General features: G+C 43.6%; 1 protein-coding gene across 1 annotated transcript in view; it reads right to left on the reverse strand.

The window, feature by feature from the left end:
- Positions 1–19873, reverse strand: part of FER1L5 (fer-1 like family member 5) — a 926196-nt gene that overhangs the window by 199150 nt on the left and 707173 nt on the right. The window contains exons 39-40 of the mRNA XM_063929941.1: positions 10456–10484; positions 10333–10374 (exon numbers count right to left, since the gene is read on the reverse strand). Coding sequence (XP_063786011.1) covers positions 10333–10374; positions 10456–10484 — 71 coding nt within the window. The remainder of the gene's footprint in view (positions 1–10332; positions 10375–10455; positions 10485–19873) is intronic.

The following is a 19873-nucleotide window of genomic DNA, read 5'->3' on the forward strand; positions in this document are numbered from 1 at the left end:
CCGTCTCCTCGGGCACAGTTTTCCTAGGAGGGGCATAGAGGGGAGGAGCCAGCACACACTGACTGATTTCTTAAAGTGCCAGGCTCCAATGAACCCAATCTATACCCCATGGTACTAATGTCACTCCAGTATCCACTAGGACGTTAGAGAAATTACACTGAGGTGGCGAGACAACAACCAAGATGAAACAGCAGAAAGGCATTTAGTAACATGGATCAATACAGATGGTGGCAAAGCTGGGGAGGATAGGTAGATTTCAGTATCATTCGCGTACAGATGATACTGAATTCCAAAATAGCTCATTAGTTTGCCAAGAGATGTGGTATAGATTGAGAAAAGCAGAGGACATAAGACTGAGCTCTGTGGTACTCCAACTGATAGAGGTACTGAAGAGCAGGTTGATTTAGAGAAGCGGACACTGAAAATGTGATAGGTAGGATGAGAACCAAGAAAGGGCTGTGTACTGAAGACCTAGGGATTGTAGTGTTTGTATGAGAAGAAAGTAGTCAACAGTGTCAAAGGCAGCAGAGAGATCGAGGAGAATAAGAAGTGAGTAATGACTTTTAGATTTCGCAGTGATGAAATAACGAGTTTTATGGTAAGAACTTACCCTTGTTAAAACTCTTTCTGCGAGGTACACTGGGCTCCAAAAGTCTGGACAATGGGGTGTAGAGTAGGATCTTGATCCGAGGCACCAACAGGCTCAAAGCTTTGACTGTTCCCAGAATGCACAGCGCCCGCTCCTCTATCACCCCGCCTCCCAGCACAGGAGCTCAGTTTAGTAAACCAGCCCAATGCAGTAGCAGGAAAAGAGACGACAACGGTTAGTAGCCACATACACCACACTCTCACGACAGGAGAAGTGTCAGTGGCTAATGCCATATCAACCCAAAGAAGCTAAGTGCGTCAGGGTGGGCGCCTTGTGGAGCCCAGTGTACCTCGCAGAAAGAGTTTTAACAAGGGTAAGTTCTTACCATAAAACTCGTTTTCTGCTGCGGGGTACACTGGGCTCCACAAGTCTGGACAATGGGGATGTCCTAAAGCAGTTCCTTATGGGAGGGGACGCACTGTAGCGGGCACAAGAACCCCGGCGTCCAAAGGAAGCATCCTGGGAAGTGGCAGTATCGAAGGCATAGAACCTTATGAATGTGTTCCCGGAGGACCACGTAGCCGCCTTGCACAATTGGTCAAGGGTCGCACCACGTTGGGCCGCCCAAGAAGGTCCAACAGACCGAGTAGAATGGGCCGTAATGTGAACAGGAGCTGACAGACCAGCCTTCACATAAGCATGCGCAATCACCATTCTAATCCACCTGGCCAGGGTCTGCTTGTGAGCAGGCCAGCCACGTTTGTGAAATCCAAACAAAACAAAGAGAGAATCAGACTTTCGAATAGAAGCAGTTCTCTTCACATAGATACGGAGAGCCCGTACCACATCCAAAGACCGCTCTTTGGGAGACAAATCAGGAGAAACAAAAGCTGGAACCACAATCTCCTGATTAAGGTGGAACGAAGAAACCACCTTAGGTAAATATTCGGGACAAGTCCTAAGAACCGCCCGGTCACGGTGAAAAATCAGATATGGGGAACTACAAGACAAGGCACCCAAATCCGACACTCTTCTAGTAGAGGCAATAGCCAGCAAGAACACCACCTTAAGGGAAAGCCACTTAAGGCCAGCTTGAACCAAGAGGTTCAAATGGAGGCTCCTGCAACGCCTCCAAAACCACCGACAAGTCCCAAGGAGCCACAGGCGGGACATAGGGAGGTTGGATGCGCAACACACCCTGAGTGAAAGTATGAACATCAGGTAAAGTCGCAATTTTTCTCTGAAACCACACCGACAAGGCAGAAATATGAACCTTGAGGGAGGCCAGACTCAGGCCTAAATCTAGGCCCTGCTGTAGAAAAGCCAAAAGTTTGGCTGTACTAAACTTAGAAGCGTCATAATGGTTAGATGCGCACCAAACAAAGTAGGAATGCCAGACCCGATGGTAAATCCGAGCAGAGGCCGGTTTCCGGGCCCGCAACATAGTTTGAATGACCTCTTCTGAAAAACCCTTAGCTCTTAAGACGGAAGCTTCAAGAGCCACGCCGTCAAAGACAGCTGGGCTAGGTCCTGGTAGACACAGGGGCCCTGAACGAGGAGGTCTGGGCGTTGTGGAAGTAGAAGTGGACGCTCTGATGATAGGCCTTGCAGGTCTGAGAACCAGTGCCGTCTGGACCACGCCAGGGCTATGAGAAGCAGATTTCCTTTTTCTTGCTTGAACTTCCGAATTACCCTGGGCAGGAGTGACACCGGAGGGAACACGTACGGCAGCCGAAAACCTCCACGGCACCGCCAGCGCATCCACGAATGCTGCTTGAGGATCCCCTGTCCTTGCTCCGAAGACCGGAACCTTGTGATTGTGTCGAAACGCCATCAGATCCACATCTGGAAGACCCCACCTTTCCACGAGGAGTTGAAACACTTCTGGATGGAGGCCCCACTCACCGGCATGCACGTCCTGATGACTGAGAAAGTCCGCTTTCCAATTCAGGACTCCCGGAATGAATATTGCCGATATTGCCGGTAGATGGCGTTCTGCCCACTGTAGAATCCGTGAGGCTTCCTTCATTGCCAAACGGCTTCGAGTGCCGCCTTGATGATTTATGTAAGCCACTGTGGTGGCGTTGTCAGACTGTACTTGAACAGGACGGTTCTGTATCAAATGCTGGGCTAGGTTCAACGCATTGAAGACCGCCCGCAATTCCAGAATGTTGATCGAGAGGAGAGATTCCTCCTTGGTTCACTGACCCTGAAGGGAGTGTTGCTCCAGCACCGCGCCCCAACCTCTTAGATTGGCATCTGTCGTCAACAGGACCCAGTTGGATATCCAGAACGGATGGCCCCTGCACAGTTGTTGGTCCCGGAGCCACCAGAACAGCGACAGACAGACCTCCGGAGTCAATGAGATCATTTGAGACCTGATCCGGTGAGGCAGGCCGTCCCATTTGGCTAGAATCAGCCTCTGGAGAGGGCGGGAGTGAAATTGAGCGTACTCCACCATGTCGAATGCTGACACCATGAGGCCCAGCACCTGCATCGCCGAATGTATCAGCACTTGCGGACCAGAAAGGAAGCAACGAATCCTGTCCTGAAGTTTCAGGACTTTCTTCTGAGACAAGAACAACCTCTGGTTGTGAGTGTCCAACAGCGCTCCCAGATGCACCATGCTCTGAGCAGGGACTAGGGAGGATTTCTTCCAGTTGATGAGCCACCCGTGGGCTTGTAGTAACCGGACCGTTATATCCAGATGACGCAGGAGAAGATCTGGGGAATTTGCCAGGATTAACAAGTCGTCCAAATACGGCAGTATCCTGACCCCTTGACAGCGGAGTACCACCGTCATCACCGCCATAACTTTGGTGAAGACTCGCGGAGCCGTTGTTAAACCAAAAGGTAACGCCCTAAACTGGTAATGGAGGTTGCCAATAGCGAGCCTCAGGTATTGTTGATGTGACACTGCTATAGGAATATGCAGGTAAGCATCCTGTATATCCAGGGAGACCATGTAGTCCCCAGGTTCCAAGGCCAGAAATATAGAGCGAAGGGTTTCCATACGGAACTTGGAAACCTTGACAAATTTGTTCAGTGCCTTGAGGTTGAGAATGGGCCGGGAGGACCCATTCGGTTTCGGGACTAGAAACAGCGGAGAATAGTACCCCCGACCCCTCTGAGCAAGAGGCACCTGTACTACGACTCCTGTATCCAGGAGGGTCTGTACCACCGAATGCAGAGTGTTTGCCTTTGTCTGGTCCGACGGGACGTCTGTCTGGCAAAATCGATGAGGGGGTCGGTTTTTGAAGGCTATGGCGTAACCTCGAGTGACGACTTCCCATACCCAGGCACCTAAAGTGGTCTTCAACCTTTCCTGGGTATACCCTAGAAGCCGGCCCCCCACCCTAGGATACCCCAGGGGGAGGCCCGCCCCGTCATGCGGCAGGCTTATCGGTCTTGGCTGCTGGCTGACGGGCAGCCCAGGCTCTTTTGGGCTTCGGCTTACCAGGTTTGGAAGTGCGGGCCTGCTTATGGTACGCCTGACCTTTTGCTTTACCTGAAGGACGAAAGGGGCGTAAAGGACGTGCCTTTGGCCTTCGACACAGAAGGAGCTGTATTAGGCAGACAGGCAGTTTTGGCAGTAGCCAAGTCAGCCACTATCTTATTTAAGTCCTCCCCAAACAGAATATCCCCCTTGAAAGGGAGTACCTCCAGGGTTTTTCTAGAGTCCAGATCCACAGACCAGGATCTCAGCCACAATATCCTGCGAGCCAGGACTGACTTAGTAGAGGCCTTGGCTGCTAGGATACCGGCATCAGAAGCCGCCTCTTTAATATAGCGAGAAGCTGTGACAATATATGACAAGCATTGTCTAGCATGGTCAGAGTTAATTTCAGCCTCTAACTCCAAGGCCCATGCTTCAATAGCCTCTGCCGCCCATGTAGCTGCAATAGTGGGCCTTTGTGCAGCACCCGTGAGGGTGTAAATCGCTTTTAGACAACCCTCGACACATTTATCCTTAGGCTCTTTTAGTGACGTGACGGTAGTGACAGGTAGAGCTGAGGAAACCACCATCCTAGCCACATGTGAGTCTACTGGAGGAGGCTTTTCCCAATTCTTAGACAGCTCTGGCGCGAGGGGATAGCGAGCCAGCATCTTCTTTTGAGGCACAAACTTCGTACCCGGGCTTTGCCAGGGTTCCTGACGTATATCCACTAGGTGGTCAGAGTGAGGTAAAACTTGTTTAATCACCTTCTGACGCTTGAACCTATCTGGTTTCTTAGGAGGAACGCATGGCTCGGGATCATCCGCAATCTGCAGAATTAACTTAATAGCCTCCAAAAGATCAGTAACATCCACACGTAAACTACCCTCCCCATCAGCCGTATCTGAGTCAGAACCTGTGGGGTCAGTGTATGTGCTGTCTTCATCAGACGAGGTGTCAGTGACAGCAGTGGATTAAGGGGAGACGAGCGCTCGCTTAGAGGACCTCTTGGACGTAGGCGAGCGTTGGTCAGACTTTTTAGTAGTCAGGGACTGGTTCAACTTCTTTAATTGAGCAGATAAATCGTCCGCCCACGGCGGGTTAGCTGCAGGGACCACATACGGTTGTACCGGCATTGGGGGTCCCATAGGGGGTGTTAGTTTATGAACTAGCGTATGCAGAAGCGTGGAAAAAGCGGCCCACGGTGGGTCAGTATGTGCCTCCGTTGCCACAGTCCCACTGGGGGGCAAGGAGCCCCCAGAACCAGAGCCCACAGCTGCTATATTCTCCCCATATGTGCCTGTGGCTTCAGCAACACCAGCAGTGTGTTCTGCCCCAGAACCGTTACCCTCAGAAGCAGACATGATATAACTTGCAGTATGAGGTAACACAGTACAATTATTAGCAGCACTATATCCCTAAACCCAAACCCCTGCGCAGTGTAGTCAGCACCAGCAGAGATAAAGGAGAGATATGGTGACTAAATCACAGAGAAAAATACGTAATACAGTATATCTTTGTGAAAATCCTATATTAAATAACACCTGACGCACCAAGCCCCCTCAGGTTATAGAATATAGAGATAACAAGTTGAGTGAAAGACACGAGATGGACACCACTCAGCTATCAATGCACACACAAATAGTCACAGTTTGTACAATGCAGAGGTTATTACAGACAATAATACTGCACTGGACTAGCTTACACAGCTATATAATCAATAGATATAACACTACACAGTAAGAAACTGGATGTATATCACAGGGTAATTGTACTATAAACCCCTGACTAAATGCACTGTTTCTTACTAACACTGACTAAAAAGGCAGGTAGAATACTTAAGTGTCATGTAAAGTCACAGCACTGACAACCAGGCGGCTTTACATAGGAGGATTTGCCCAAGCAGTCCCAGAAACAGACTGGAACTGCGCTTAACATCCAATTGAAGATTTTATTCACTCTCACGATAAAAAATATATATTTATACAATCACCGGCCGGATTTCATATATTGCACAAACCATAAGTAAATTAATACGGACCTTCAATGCCTCTATAACACATAATTAGCACATAATTAGCATATATAAATCTCTTAAAAACAAGAATTAAAAACTCAGTGCACACATAGTCGTTTCACTGACTAAAAAGCTGCTCATAGGTGACTCCTATAACCTTGCAGGCGTCCCTGCAATGTATAGCATTTCGTCTATTGTCCGTTTTTATTTATTTCTATAGCGGCAAAAGAAAAAATGAAATATTCTTATAGTGCCCCTATGTCTGCGGGGTTAAACTGTATACCAGTCATTGATTAGTAACCATCCAATTAGCCGTAGGTCAGCAAAGCGGTGTTATTAATGCAGTTATAGCAAGCTTGTAAATGTCCTTCCCTTTAGCACTAGGGTATCGAGGCTATCTCTGAATGAAATTATGGCTGTAATGATACTCAGGTCTGGGAGCACACTCCCTATTCCCCCTTAGCACTTGGGTCCGGGTGTCCGGGTACCGAGTTGATTAGTTAGTTAGTAAGCCGTCATACAGAGTATGCCTAACAGTCACTTGGTAAATACCTTAGCCGGCCGGCTGTGTACTCACTTATCTACTCCTCCACATACTCGTTTCTCCGCCTCGATGTGCCATCGGCGGCTTCCTCAGTGTGTATGGAGCATCTCCATGGTTTCCCGGCTTAAATACCGGGTTCGTATTTCCGTTCTCCTCTCTTACCCGCACATACATTGTGCGCCGCGCTCCAAGCCTCGTTCTCATTTGACATGTGACGCGGAAAGTCAGTAGGTTACTGACTTTCCGCGTCACATTTCAAATGAGAACGAGGCTTGGAGCGCGGCGCACGATGTATGTGCGGGTAAGAGAGGAGAACGGAAATACGAACCCGGTATTTAAGCCGGGAAACCATGGAGAGGCTCCATACACACTGAGGAAGCCGCCGACGGCACATCGAGGCGGAGAAACGCGTGTGTGGAGGAGTAGATAAGTGAGTTCACAGCCGGCCGGCTAAGGTATTTACCAAGTGACTGTTAAGCATACTCTGTATTACGGCTTACTAACCAACTAATCAACTCGGTACCCGGACCCCAGTGCTAAGGGGGAATAGGGAGTGTGCTCCCAGACCTGAGTATCATTACAGCCATAATTTCATTCAGAGACAGCCTCGATACCCTAGTGCTAAAGGGAAGGACATTTACAAGCTTGCTATAACTGCATTAATAACACCGCTTTGCTGACCTACGGCTCATTGGATGGTTACTAATCAATGACTGGTATTCAGTTTAACCCCGCAGACATAGGGGCACTATAAGAATATTTCATTTTTTATTTTGCCGCTATAGAAATAAATAAAAACGGGCAATAGACGAAATGCTATACATTGCAGGGACGCCTGCAAGGTTATAGGAGTCACCTATCAGCAGCTTTTTAGTCAGTGAAACGACTATGTGTGCACTGAGTTTTTAATTCTTGTTTTTAAGAGATTTATATATGCTAATAATTTGCTAATTATGTGTTATAGAGGCATTGAAGGTCCGTATTAATTTACTTATGGTTTGTGCAATATATGAAATCCGGCCGGTGATTGTATAAATATATATTTTTTATCGTGAGAGTGAATAAAATCTTCAATTGGATGTTAAGCGCAGTTCCAGTCTGTGTTTTTTTCTTGTTCTATAAAAGTGGTGGCAGAGGAACCAAGCCCCAGGAACGTGCGGCTAACATCCGATTTAAACACTAGCACCCAATTCTGTGTTTTCTTTCCAGTCCCAGAAACAGTGAGCTGAGGAGTAATGGCGCCACAGACACTGACAGGGAGTGAGGAAAGACAGAGATGCAGCTCCAGGGCGGGAACACTTGCTGGAAATGGCGCCTTGGGGCTAGGGGAGGGGCTTCAGGTCTAAGCCTTATCCCCCTTGTATGCAAAACCACCGGGTACTGTGGGCGATATTAAAATCGGTTTTAAGAGAAAACCTGACCTGCGCCCATGCCCTGGTGATCTAGTGGGATCGCCTGTATCCACAATGTCCACCGCCAGCGCGCGCGGCCCGCCTCCCACAGACCACGCCGGATCGCGATAAAGACCGGGTCCCGCGAGCAGGACCCACTTACCACCTCCCGAAGTGCGGCCACGCGATACTGGAGAGCCCCAGCCGTGTGTGCCTAACGTGAAGTAAACCGGAGCCTCCGCTGTAGGTACCCGGCAACCAGGGCTCGGGAGTGTACAGCGCCGTTGGGGAGAGCTGGAGCTGCAGCAGAGAATGTCAGAAGACATTTACCCCTGCTGCTGCCCTTGAAGTCTTCACTTTTTACCTCATAAAAAGTTTTTCTTAGGGCTGCCTGGAGCAGCCCCTCTGTTAAGTGCCTGCTTAATGCAGCACCAACTGACAAACTGAGCTCCTGTGCTGGTAGGCGGGGTCGGGGTGATATAGGAGGCGGCGCTGTGCATTCTGGGAACAGTCAAAGCGTTGAGCCTGTTGGTGCCTCAGATCAAGATCCTACTCTACACCCCATTGTCCAGACTTGTGGAGCCCAGTGTACCCCGCAGCAGAAAATTCACTACTTTAGTCAGTGTTGTCTCTGTGGAGTGTTGGGAGCAAAAGCCTCATTGAAGTGGATCCAATAAGTTGTGTGAGTTAAGAAAGTATGTGAGGTGAGTTTAGGCAAGTCTCTCAAGTAGCTTGGAGGGGCATGGGAGCTGAGAGATAGAAGGGTAGTTTGAGAGAGAGAGTTTGGGTCAGAATTTAGCTTTTACGGAATGGGAGTAATCACTGCATGCTTGAACTGTGAAGGGAAGATACCAGCAAAGAGAGAGCGAAAGAGAGAAATTACAGATTTTAGTTAAGGTTGGGATGAGCACAGGAGACAGAACTTTACTTATTTGTGAGGGTAAAGGATCAAGAGGATAGGTAGTAGAGTAGGAGGATGAGAAGAGCGTTGATACTTCATCTTCATTTGTGGGATCAAATAAAGAGAAGGTGCCAGAGGGTTCAGGTAGGGAATTGAGCAGGTCACTTGCTGAGAAAGAGAGAACCACTTCATCTTGGATCCAAGATATTGCGCATTAATAGTGCCTGGTGGGTTGGATGAGGGAGGGTTGAGAAATTATTTAAATGAATTAAAAAGTTGCTTGAAGTTACAGGCTTGGGCAGAGAGGAGAGTTTGGAAATATGTTTGTTAGGCAGTGTACAACGCATTACGATAAGAATGGTAGATAGTCTTATAAGCAAGGAAGTCGCTTGGTGTATGAGATTTACATTCATCTTTACGTGAGAGTTTTTATAGGTGTCTTGTTAATTTAGAGTGCCATAGTTGACATCTAGGCCTACGTGGAGTGTGATGAGAAGCTGGAGCCACTTCATCAAGGGCTATTCTAGAGTCTGGTTCAGGTGTGATATAGCAGTTTCAGGATAAATAAATACAGAAATATGTGAATACAGTTGTTGCAGAGAGATGGATAGTTGCTGAAAATTAATAGCATTAATATTATTGGGGGTTTGAAGAGGATTGCAGGACTCCAGTGACACCGAGCTTGAAATAATGGAGGAGAGCATGCAGCTGATCTGAGAGGGAAAAGAGTGTTAGTGAATTCAGAAAATGAGCATAGTCTGGTGAATACGAGATCAAGGCAGTGGTCCTCCTGATGGAGAGTCAGTCCATTGGGAGAGGCCAAGAGAGGAGGTTAGAGAAGGTAATTTGGGGGCATGAGCAGCAGATTTTAGACTATCAATAGTGACATTGATATCACCCATGATGATGGTAGAGCTGCCAGAGGATAGGAAGTGAGGGAGCCAGGCAGAAAAATCTTCCAGAAATTGGATTGCCTAGGTGGGCAATAGATAGCTGCAACATGCAGAGAGATAGGGGTGTAGATCCTGATAGAATGTACTTCAAATAAATTGAATGTAAGTAAGTGATATAGAGAGAGATATAGGTAGATACAGAGTCAGGTTCAGAACCATTGGACATGTCTGCAGATGTCCCTGACTGCAGCCATGGTTCCATGGTAATGCTAGCAGCCTTCTGCAGGGGGAGCCTTCTGGATTTGACCAAGTCTCCAAGTACCCAAGCCCTTGTCCTTTCTTGATAGCTCTAACTGGCTATACCCCAGTGTTCCAGTGCCCCCCATTTGATGAAGGAAAAAAAATAGGTTGTGAGATTGAGAAATGCAGATTTAAAGTGGATGGGCTTTGAGTTTAAGGAATTGAGCACATATGTTTCTTTCAAGTCATGCCACACAATTTGTGAGGATAGAGATATACCTAGTTGAGACTACTTTATACAATAATTTATGACTTCTTTACCTCTAGATATTGCGGAATTTTCTGGACATTTGCCTTGATATCCTACAAAACAGGTAAGATAAGCATAAGGAAAGCAGGAGGCCTTGTTACCTGCAGACATTTTATATATGAGCAAATTCTGACCTGAGGTGAGTTTAAACCAGCTGGTAGCTCTGTGAAGAAATAAAGAGACTTAGAAAAGTGGCAAACATTCTTTCAAAAGGCACCTGTTACTCTCATCTAAAATATTTAAGATTGAGTTTAGGCTTTGGTAACATAAGAATGTGTTCTGAAGCTAAAGATAGTTCATGAGTCTTAACATCCTCTATCATCTGGTACTGACACTCTATCGGATTTCTGTCTAAAGACTCACAGCCAGCTAAAGACTGTGCGTCAACTGCAGAGCTATACTCCACCTTCTATAGGCCATGTAAAGTTACTTAAAACACAAATGCAATTCGCATTGTTAAGCCTCACCAACACTGCACAAAGCCGCAAACCACATTATTATACAGCAGGGCTTAATGACGTGTTTCATTACGAGTTGATCACGGATGTTGGTTTACCTTTAAGGAGAACTTGCCGTTATTTGGGATGACGAGTGGAGTAGTATGGGCTGAAAAGACACTGGGAAGCTCAGAGTAATATTATTTACAGAACCTTTGATGGCTAGATTCTGGTATCATTGCTATGGACTAAAGCCAAGACTATACTTTAATTATTGGTATTAACAGTGAGCCACCTGTGATCAAATGTAGTGGTGAGCGCTTAATCTACGTATAAACTACTGATTCATTCTGTCCTGCTTTGTCAAGACTGCAAGTACTTTGGCAAGTTCCTGTTATTGCCTCCCTGGACTGTATTCAACACTTTGATGGTAATTTGTTATACATCCAAGGGCGGATTGGCCATAGGCTGACAGCCACATGATGTCATGGGGCTGCTTATATTTTGTTTTTTCTCCTAACCTTTTTCCAGTTACTTGGAGCTGACGTCAGCAGAGCTCAACCTAATAGTGTCTGGCCACAACATTGCTCTATTGATATTGTAATATTCCTTATGGTTAATCCCTCTCCAGGGATCAGCCGCACATCTGCCACATCGATCAGCCCTGTGTCGATCGATATGTTCCAGCCCATGCTGCATTGGTATGCTACCTGTCACAGGGGGTGATTCAGAGCTGATCGTAGATGTGCTCAAATTAGCACATCTACGATCAGGATCTCTGACATGTGGGGGGACGCCTAGCACAGGGATAATCCACCCCGCATGTCAAGCCCTACCCCCACTCTCTGCAGAGGTACAAAATCATTGCATGGCGGTGATGCTTTTGCACCCGGCGAGTAGCCCCCTGCAATATGCAACTTAGCTGTTTTGCGTCACAGCGGATGCGTGTGACCATTTACGCAGCCACCGTGGCCCGCCCCAGCAACGGTCCGGACATGCCTGCGTTGTCCAGACTGCGCCCCCCCAATGCCCGCCCCCTTCTGGCACACCCCACGACCGCCTCTGCCTGTCAATCTATTTTTATATACTATATGGCGGTCATGAGAATGCTGTATGGCAGCTGTTAGATACTGTTAATTAATTATGCTTTTTATACTGTTTTCTTGTCAGTTGGGATGCTCTCTATTCTGCCTGGCAGCCAGTGGGATGCACAATGTAGTGATCACTGTATGCTCAATGTATTGTAGGCGGCAGGGGCGTCTCTAGAGAGGAGGAGACCCGCGTGCAGACTCCGTGTGTGGGCCCCCTCCTCTCCCGTAGCCGTTGTGCCGCTGCTAGCGCTCTGAGCTTTGTAGACTCTGGCACAGTGCCAGAGTCTACAGCGCATGCGCAGGACTCAGAAAAATGGCCGCCGCCGCCATTTTTTCGGAGCCCTGCGCATGCGCTGTAGACTCTGGCACTGTGCCAGAGTCTACAGCGCTCAGAGCGCTAGCAGTGGCGCAACAGCTACGGGAGAGGAGGGGGCCCATACACGGTCAGCGATGGACTCCGGAAAGGTAAGTATAGGAGAAATGGGTGCAGTGTGTGCGGTGTGGGCCCCCCCTGGACTCAGGGGCCTGTGTGCGCCGCACACACTGCACCCATTATAGAATAGCCAATGGTAGGCGGTCATTGGGAAGCTGTCTTTATTTTATGGTGGTCACTGGGAGTCTCTCTGCTTTGTATTGTAGCTTCTGTTCGCTAATCCCACCTATGATTGATAATCCTGTCTACAGTTAACTTGATACCATCCACATTGAGGCAATTTAAAAAAAAATGTCCAGGGCAAATTTAAGTTCCCTATCTGCCTATGTATACATGCGCGGATGGAATCTTTCTAATTAATTCTAATTTATTCATCTGGACATCTGTCCTTGATAAAACTATGCTCATTCTTGCTACTATTTCATCTCTTGACTGGTGTGCCTTTGATTTGATTTATCAATTGAAGGCTGAAGATGACAGTATATTAATGTTATACAGATATATATATTTAGATACAATTAAATCTGTATATGTCAGTAGAGAGAGCACCACTTTCTGTCAAACTCAATCTGACAGGTGGGATACCCCCCCAATTATGCAAAACACGCCTCTAAACATGCCCCTAACCACTCCTCCGACACTCCCATTTTTTATCCCCTTCTGATGTTGTTTTTGTATGAAATAAGCTTACAAAAGGAGTTATAAGCATAATTTAATCATTGAAAAGCCTCCTGTGTATTAACTGTTAGATGTTACAGCAATGTATATAATTTCCAATGTTGAAATAAGCTTACAAAAGGAGTTATAAGCTTTGTTTAATCATTGAAAAGCCTCCTGTGTATTAACTCTTAGCTGTTACATCGTCGTATATAATTTCCAATTGATTTGTGTGTTGTTAACGCTTAGTTGCGCCAGTAAATGTTATTTCCAGTTGATTTATAAAATAAGCGTGCAAGCTACGAGTATTAAACCTGAATAAATCTGTGTTTAAATGTTGATTAAAGGATTATTTTTGCACACAAACCTCATAGCTTGAGTTCACCTTTCTGTGACATTTAGGTGAACTCAAGCTATGAGGTTTGTGACAGATGAGTAAACCATTATTGACCAGTACACATAGACAAGGCTGTTTGCTTTAATAAAGATTTGACATTGAGACTAGTAAACCAGTATTGACCAGGACACACAGAATAGTCATTTTGTTTTAATTACAGAGAAGTAATACTTTATTGACCAGTACACATAGACAAAACTATTTGCTTTAATTAAGAGTTGACATTGAGAACTAGGTAGTCCTTATGTTTGTTTATATTTACAGATATTTGACTGAGCCACGCAAACAGACAAGAAAGCTGTAGGGTAATTAAGGTCTGTTGCAGCTAATTGTCATGCAAACAGTACACATAGTCAAACCTGTTTGCTTTAATTAAGAGTTGACATTGAGACCTAGGTAGTCCTTATGTTTGTTTATATTTACAGCTATTTGACTGAGCCACGCAAACAGACAAGAAAGCTGCAGGATAATTAAGGGCTGTTACAGCTAATTGTCATGCAAACAGATCCTCAAAAACATAATGAGCTCACGCAAGTTGTACGGAAATTTGCTAGTGACCGAAGGTTGAACTAATAGTGCAAACAGACATGACCAGGCTTGTCTGGACATTAATCAAGGTCTATCAAGAGTGCTATGAGAATTCAGTTTGTAATTGACGTGTTGTCGGATGTAAAACGGCATACATGCTATGAATAATGATATATTATCAATTAGCAGCGGTTAGGTCAGAGAGAGAGAGAAAACAGATTTAACGGTGCTGCACTAACACAACTAATAATAAGAATAATACTTAATTGATGGTTTATAGATGCTAAACTGTATTAATATTGCCTAATGGGTTTATATAATGACCACATATAACAAGTAGTACAAATCGGTAAAATCATTCTACGTCATATAGGAACTAAACTGCTTTTATCATTTGACAAGCAAAATATTTAAACATATTAATGACGTGTCCTGACAAGCTGTATAGTTTTTTTAAATGCTATGGGTACATTAACAATACTTGACAGACATGCGTCTTAAACCTAAATGTTGCTAAAATATAGACGCGTGATAGAGCTGATCGTGTATATATATATAACCTAATATCGTTTGTAAAAACATCTTGTGTTTATATTCAAAATGTTGGCAATGCTTTATGTAAAATAAGCCTTATAAATTAGTTGTATAACATAATCAGATGTAAAATTATGTGTTTATTAATAAATAAGCTGTTTTTTAAACCCTATTTGTACATGCCCCCTATAGCTCCACCCGTAGGGTCAGAGTTTTGCATGTGTCAACAACATTTCAGCTTTATAAGGAGAGACCTGTAACCATACCATCACAGCGTTGAAATCTTTCACACAGAATATATTGAGCAAGGTATATGTAAGTATTATAAATATTTAACCTGTTTATTTATTTATTTATTTTTTTATTTTATTATGTTTATCCGTCTTAGACAATAATACCTACGATGTTATCAATTTTCTTATACGGCATACTTACTTTAATGACAGCCTATATAATTAGTGATAGTTTATCTATTGCTAACAAGGGTTGTGAAATATTATTATTATTTTTTCCCCCTAAATGTTGATTTGTTGCTAATAACCGCCGGGTGCATGTCGTTACTTATTTTGAAGAATGTTGCATGTGTTGTGTATATAAAGGGTTGTATGTTAATTTTTGTATAAAGATGTGTATTGTATTGTATTTTAAAAATCAACCAAGTCTATTACGTATGAATGAGTGACATCTAGTGGTTTATTTTGGCAATGACTGTATTAGCATATTAACATTTTCTGTTTTAATTAAAAAAGTATTTAAAAGATTATCACAATTACATGTTCTATGTTTTAACGTATTTAAAATATAGTATACAATATTTTTGTGATTCATAAGTGTTGTGTAAATACGCTATTTAGCGTATATGTATTCATGTATATTTAAAATACATTTATTATAATTTTTGTCTTACAGCATTAAGATTATTTCAAGACGAAGCAGTGGTTAAAATAATAATGGCGGTATGTATTTATGTACGGTTTATTTGGTCGTAGAGTCATTAAAATATCTTTACAAGCTGCATTATTATGTAAAAACAAAAGTTAACGATAAATATAAATATAATCTACATTATATCTTTTTTAACAGTCAGCAAGTCGCAATGTATTTGAAATTTCTGACGATGACATGATCGCGAGTCTTTCGCAAATTGATGAGCATCTTTATCAACCGCTAACTAGTAAGTGGTCATACTACTGTATGTTTAACGGTTCATAAATAATGTTATTTTATAGATATATAATGTTAAATCTTGTGATCGTAAGTTTATCGACTGCTGAATAATTTGAATTTGTTTTTAAAATGCTTATTCTCACATAATTAACAAGAATTAATCTTACGCAGGACCGGTCGGTCAAGGTCTGAGAAGGACAGATCCATACATCGTAGAATGCGCGAATGGTTCTGCTGATGAAACGATTCAGAAGACTTATAAGGCATACGCTGATTCACCGAAGTCTCAAAGCAGTTGTGTGTATATGTTTGTGAATTTAGCTTTTAAAAACGAATGATACGTTTTTTACCGAGTGCGCAAAGTAGCTGTACGTGTATTAGAAACATAGAATTTGACGTTAGATAAGGACCACTTGGTCCATCTAGGCAGAGCCTTTTTTATCCTTTAGGTAATCTCAAACCTTTTTGAACCTTAATTCTTTGTAAGGATATACATAGATCTATACCAAGCTTGTTTAAAATGTTCTTCCGTTTTAGTCTTTATCACGTCTTATGGTATGAAATGATTTTAAATTGCTCATTTGTATTTTGCAGACAGCCCTAGCCGCCTATGCGTGGAAACAAGCTTTGAAAAGTATATGCGCGATGTGCAAATGCGCCCGCTGCCGTCACAGGAGTCAGAACCGTAAGCGGAGTTTTCTATCGATAGTAAGTTAATTCAACGATGCTATTCGTTTGTTACAAACATTTAAAACGTACATTTTTTAACAGAGAAAAAATGTCAATCATAGCCGTACATCTGTTTTGTTTTCTATCGATAGAAAGTTAATTAAACGACGCTATACGGTTGTTACACGTATTTAAAACGCTAATTTTTTCACAGAGCAAAAATGTAAATTATAGCCGTGCAACTAATTAATTGTTTTTGTTTTTTTAGCATTCGATGAAATCTTATACAACATGGATCCTACCGGGTATTGTTGTATAAATACAACGGATGATGAAACGATCGAAGAAGCAGTGCCCCGTACAAGCACGCCCGATACAACGACGCATAGACCCGATGACAGAGAGAATCAATACATACAGATGCCGAACAGACATTTACGCCTAGCTGGTTCTAAGCCGTTGATAATGAATCAGATGTACGGTAAAATTAATCCAAACAGTCGTGTGAGTGATGTGCCGCGCACAACGCATTGGGTGAATGAAAAACCTAAGCAAAGGGGTGTGAAGAGGAAAATGGTTTATACAGACAAAACCGAGTCTAAAAGAAGGCGGTTGACGGCGTTACAAGATGCACCAACTAGTTGTAACAACAGCAACAAATTCAAGATGTTGCCCGATCATGATGATGATGAACAAACGAACTGTGTTAGTGATAAAACTGCTGACTCAGAGATTGCAAAAGGTAAGAGGGTCAATAGGCTCTCAAAAAAGTACAAGATCAAACATACAAAGGAAAATAGGGTTATAATAATAGCAGTCACTCAGAATGATCCCATTATAATTCCAGATACACAGGTTGATCTGATTATAATTCCAGATACACAGGTTGAACCCATTATAATTCAAGATACGCAAGTTTTCCCCGTTATAAATCCAGATGTCTGTTATGATTTACTTCAAGACGCAAAGTCATTTTATATATTCGACGCAGAAGTTGTGGATGGTCAAGATTGTGTTGATATTTCAGAAGTTCCAAACAAAGGGGTTAGAGCGTCTGTGGTTGAGTCGCGTTCTGCAGAGACGGACGATGTTGTTGCCGATCCATCAGGTAATGATGTAAGACAACAACAACGGCCGTCGTGTCAGAGCACAATGGCTGAGGCTGACGACGGTCCATCGCAGAAATAATGCACAGCGGCAAATGAGATCAGCGTGCGCTTAATAAATGTATTAAACGCTATCTGGAACTCGCAATAGAACGGAACAACCTAGTTAGGGAGACTTGTGATTTCCTAGAGGTCAACTCATTCGGTGAAAAAACACTGACATGACTATTTATGACAGGTTGCGGTTTGAACAACATTGCAGCGCGTAGAGCACAGGGCAATAAAAATACAAGCAGAAATTTAAAAGTAAAACGGGCCATAAGAACGTTAATAAACTTAATAAAACAAAAGCAACCTAGACTGGCACGACAAGGCACACATAGATTTAATGAACAGAATGACAACATACCGTCACGACACATAGATAGACGGCCATCACAGACGGACAGCGCTGAACGCGTAGCATCACCCGGACCGGCTGGTCCGGAAACGCCTAGTAATAACGAGGTGATGCACCCGTTTTTTTTTAGAAACCATAGCCAGGTACGAACGAAATCACCCCAATTTCAGGGCGTCTAAATTACACCATCATTTCCGTTTTATCAACTTGAATAGAATCACATCATTTGTAGAAGCTACGAGGGCAATACACGATGCAATACAGACTATGCTCGACAGCTACATGATTAATGTCGACCCTAACCATCGTATACAGTTAAGGTTGGAAGGTGGAGGGTTACACAACGCCATCTATTCACACCGTAAGCCGCGCGAGTCATTAGACGCCGTCAGTTTTTTTAATCAGATAATAAACACGCTGCAAAGTAATGCTGAGGTTTTATTTGATACAGAGTTGAAATTTGTGATCTCTTTTTTCAAGAATCGTGTAGGCGGTGTCCTGACGTGCAGGAGCCTACGGAGGGTACCATACAGTCTTATTACTGAAAAATGCAGTCATGTGTTATACGATTTCAGTAACAGCGGTAACAATCTGTGTCTGGCGGCTAGCCTCTGCAAACTTCTGGACAAAGATAATTCCACAGACCAAGTGATACACGAAAGGGCGATCGAGATTCATTAAGCATTGAATTTGCCCCTTGATAAAATGATCAGCTTTAGCGATGTTGCTTGTTTTGAAAACCATTTAAAGTCATCAATTAAGATTCTCTATTACAGTAATGGTTGCTGGAATTGTTATAGCACAGATTGTCGATACAAAGACAACATACTGTTCATCCTATGGTACGATGATCATTACTATGGTATTTTGGACATTAAAGCTTTTGTTGGTGCCCGTTACTTCTGTAAATTTTGCAACAATGTGTACCACCACAGAAATAAGCATGACTGTCTTTTCTTTTGTAAGTCGTGTTTCAGGCAGGATTGCGTTGATACAGGTCAGGCAGCGCTAAGGTGTATGGTGTAAGGATGTTTTGCAGGTCAACAGAATGTTTAGAGACGCACAAGTCTTTAGCGTTGGCTATGAAAATGCCATGCCTTCCAAAAATGTATTGCGATCGCTGTGGTTTGTACACCAATCCCGACCACGCTTGTTGGGGTATGAAATGCCCCGTTTGCAAAGTGAATGTTGACAATTTTGCGGGTCATTTGTGTTACATTTAAAACATTAAACCTACGATTCCTACTTTAAAATAATTTTTTTATGATTTTGAATGCATGCAAGAAACGAGCGTGCACATACCTAATTACTGTTACGCATTAACGCTGGTGGATGAGAAATCCTGGGAGTTTCAGGGCACTGATTGTATCGCAGATTTTGTAAAAACATTCATGAGACCAAAATTTGCGGGATACACATTCATAGCCCATAATGCAGGGCATTATGATGCGTACTTTGTAATGCGACAATTGATTAAGGAAAAATTGAAAACATCTGTGTTGGCACAAGGCGGTAAACTGTTGTGCATAACGGTGAGTGATTTAAATATTCGATTTATCGATTCTTTAAATTTCTTGCCCATGCGCCTCAGTCGTTTACCAAAAGCAATGGGTTTTGAGGGTTCAAAAGGATATTTCCCACATTTTTTTAACAAAGCCGCTAACCAACATTATATAAATGCCATGCCGGATATTCAACATTTCGGCATGCAATATATGATGGGGACAGAAAACATTGAATTCAAAGATTGGTATGAGAGATATTAGCATAAGTCATTTAACTTCCAGGATGAACTTAAACGCTATTGCAAGGAGGATGTGGTAATATTACAGAGGGCTTGTAAGGTGTTCCGAGATGCCGTTATATCGATGACCAAACAGGAAGTTGGCGTATATAAGAAAAATAAGCCGGTTATTGTTAAGAGATACATTGATCCCTTTCAATTGGTCACGCTGGCTGCTGTTTGCATGGCCATGTACCGATGTAAATTTTTAAAGGATAACACGTTGGCGCTTGTACCGTCTGATAACTATCACAAAACTCAGAAGCGTTACTTAACACCAGCCATACAGTGGTTAATGTACATAGCGCATACAGAAGGTGTAGACATAAGACACACATTACAAGGAGGTG

The sequence above is a fragment of the Pseudophryne corroboree genome, chromosome 6 (assembly GCF_028390025.1).
Source record: "Pseudophryne corroboree isolate aPseCor3 chromosome 6, aPseCor3.hap2, whole genome shotgun sequence".
Taxonomy (NCBI): Eukaryota; Metazoa; Chordata; class Amphibia; order Anura; family Myobatrachidae; genus Pseudophryne; species Pseudophryne corroboree.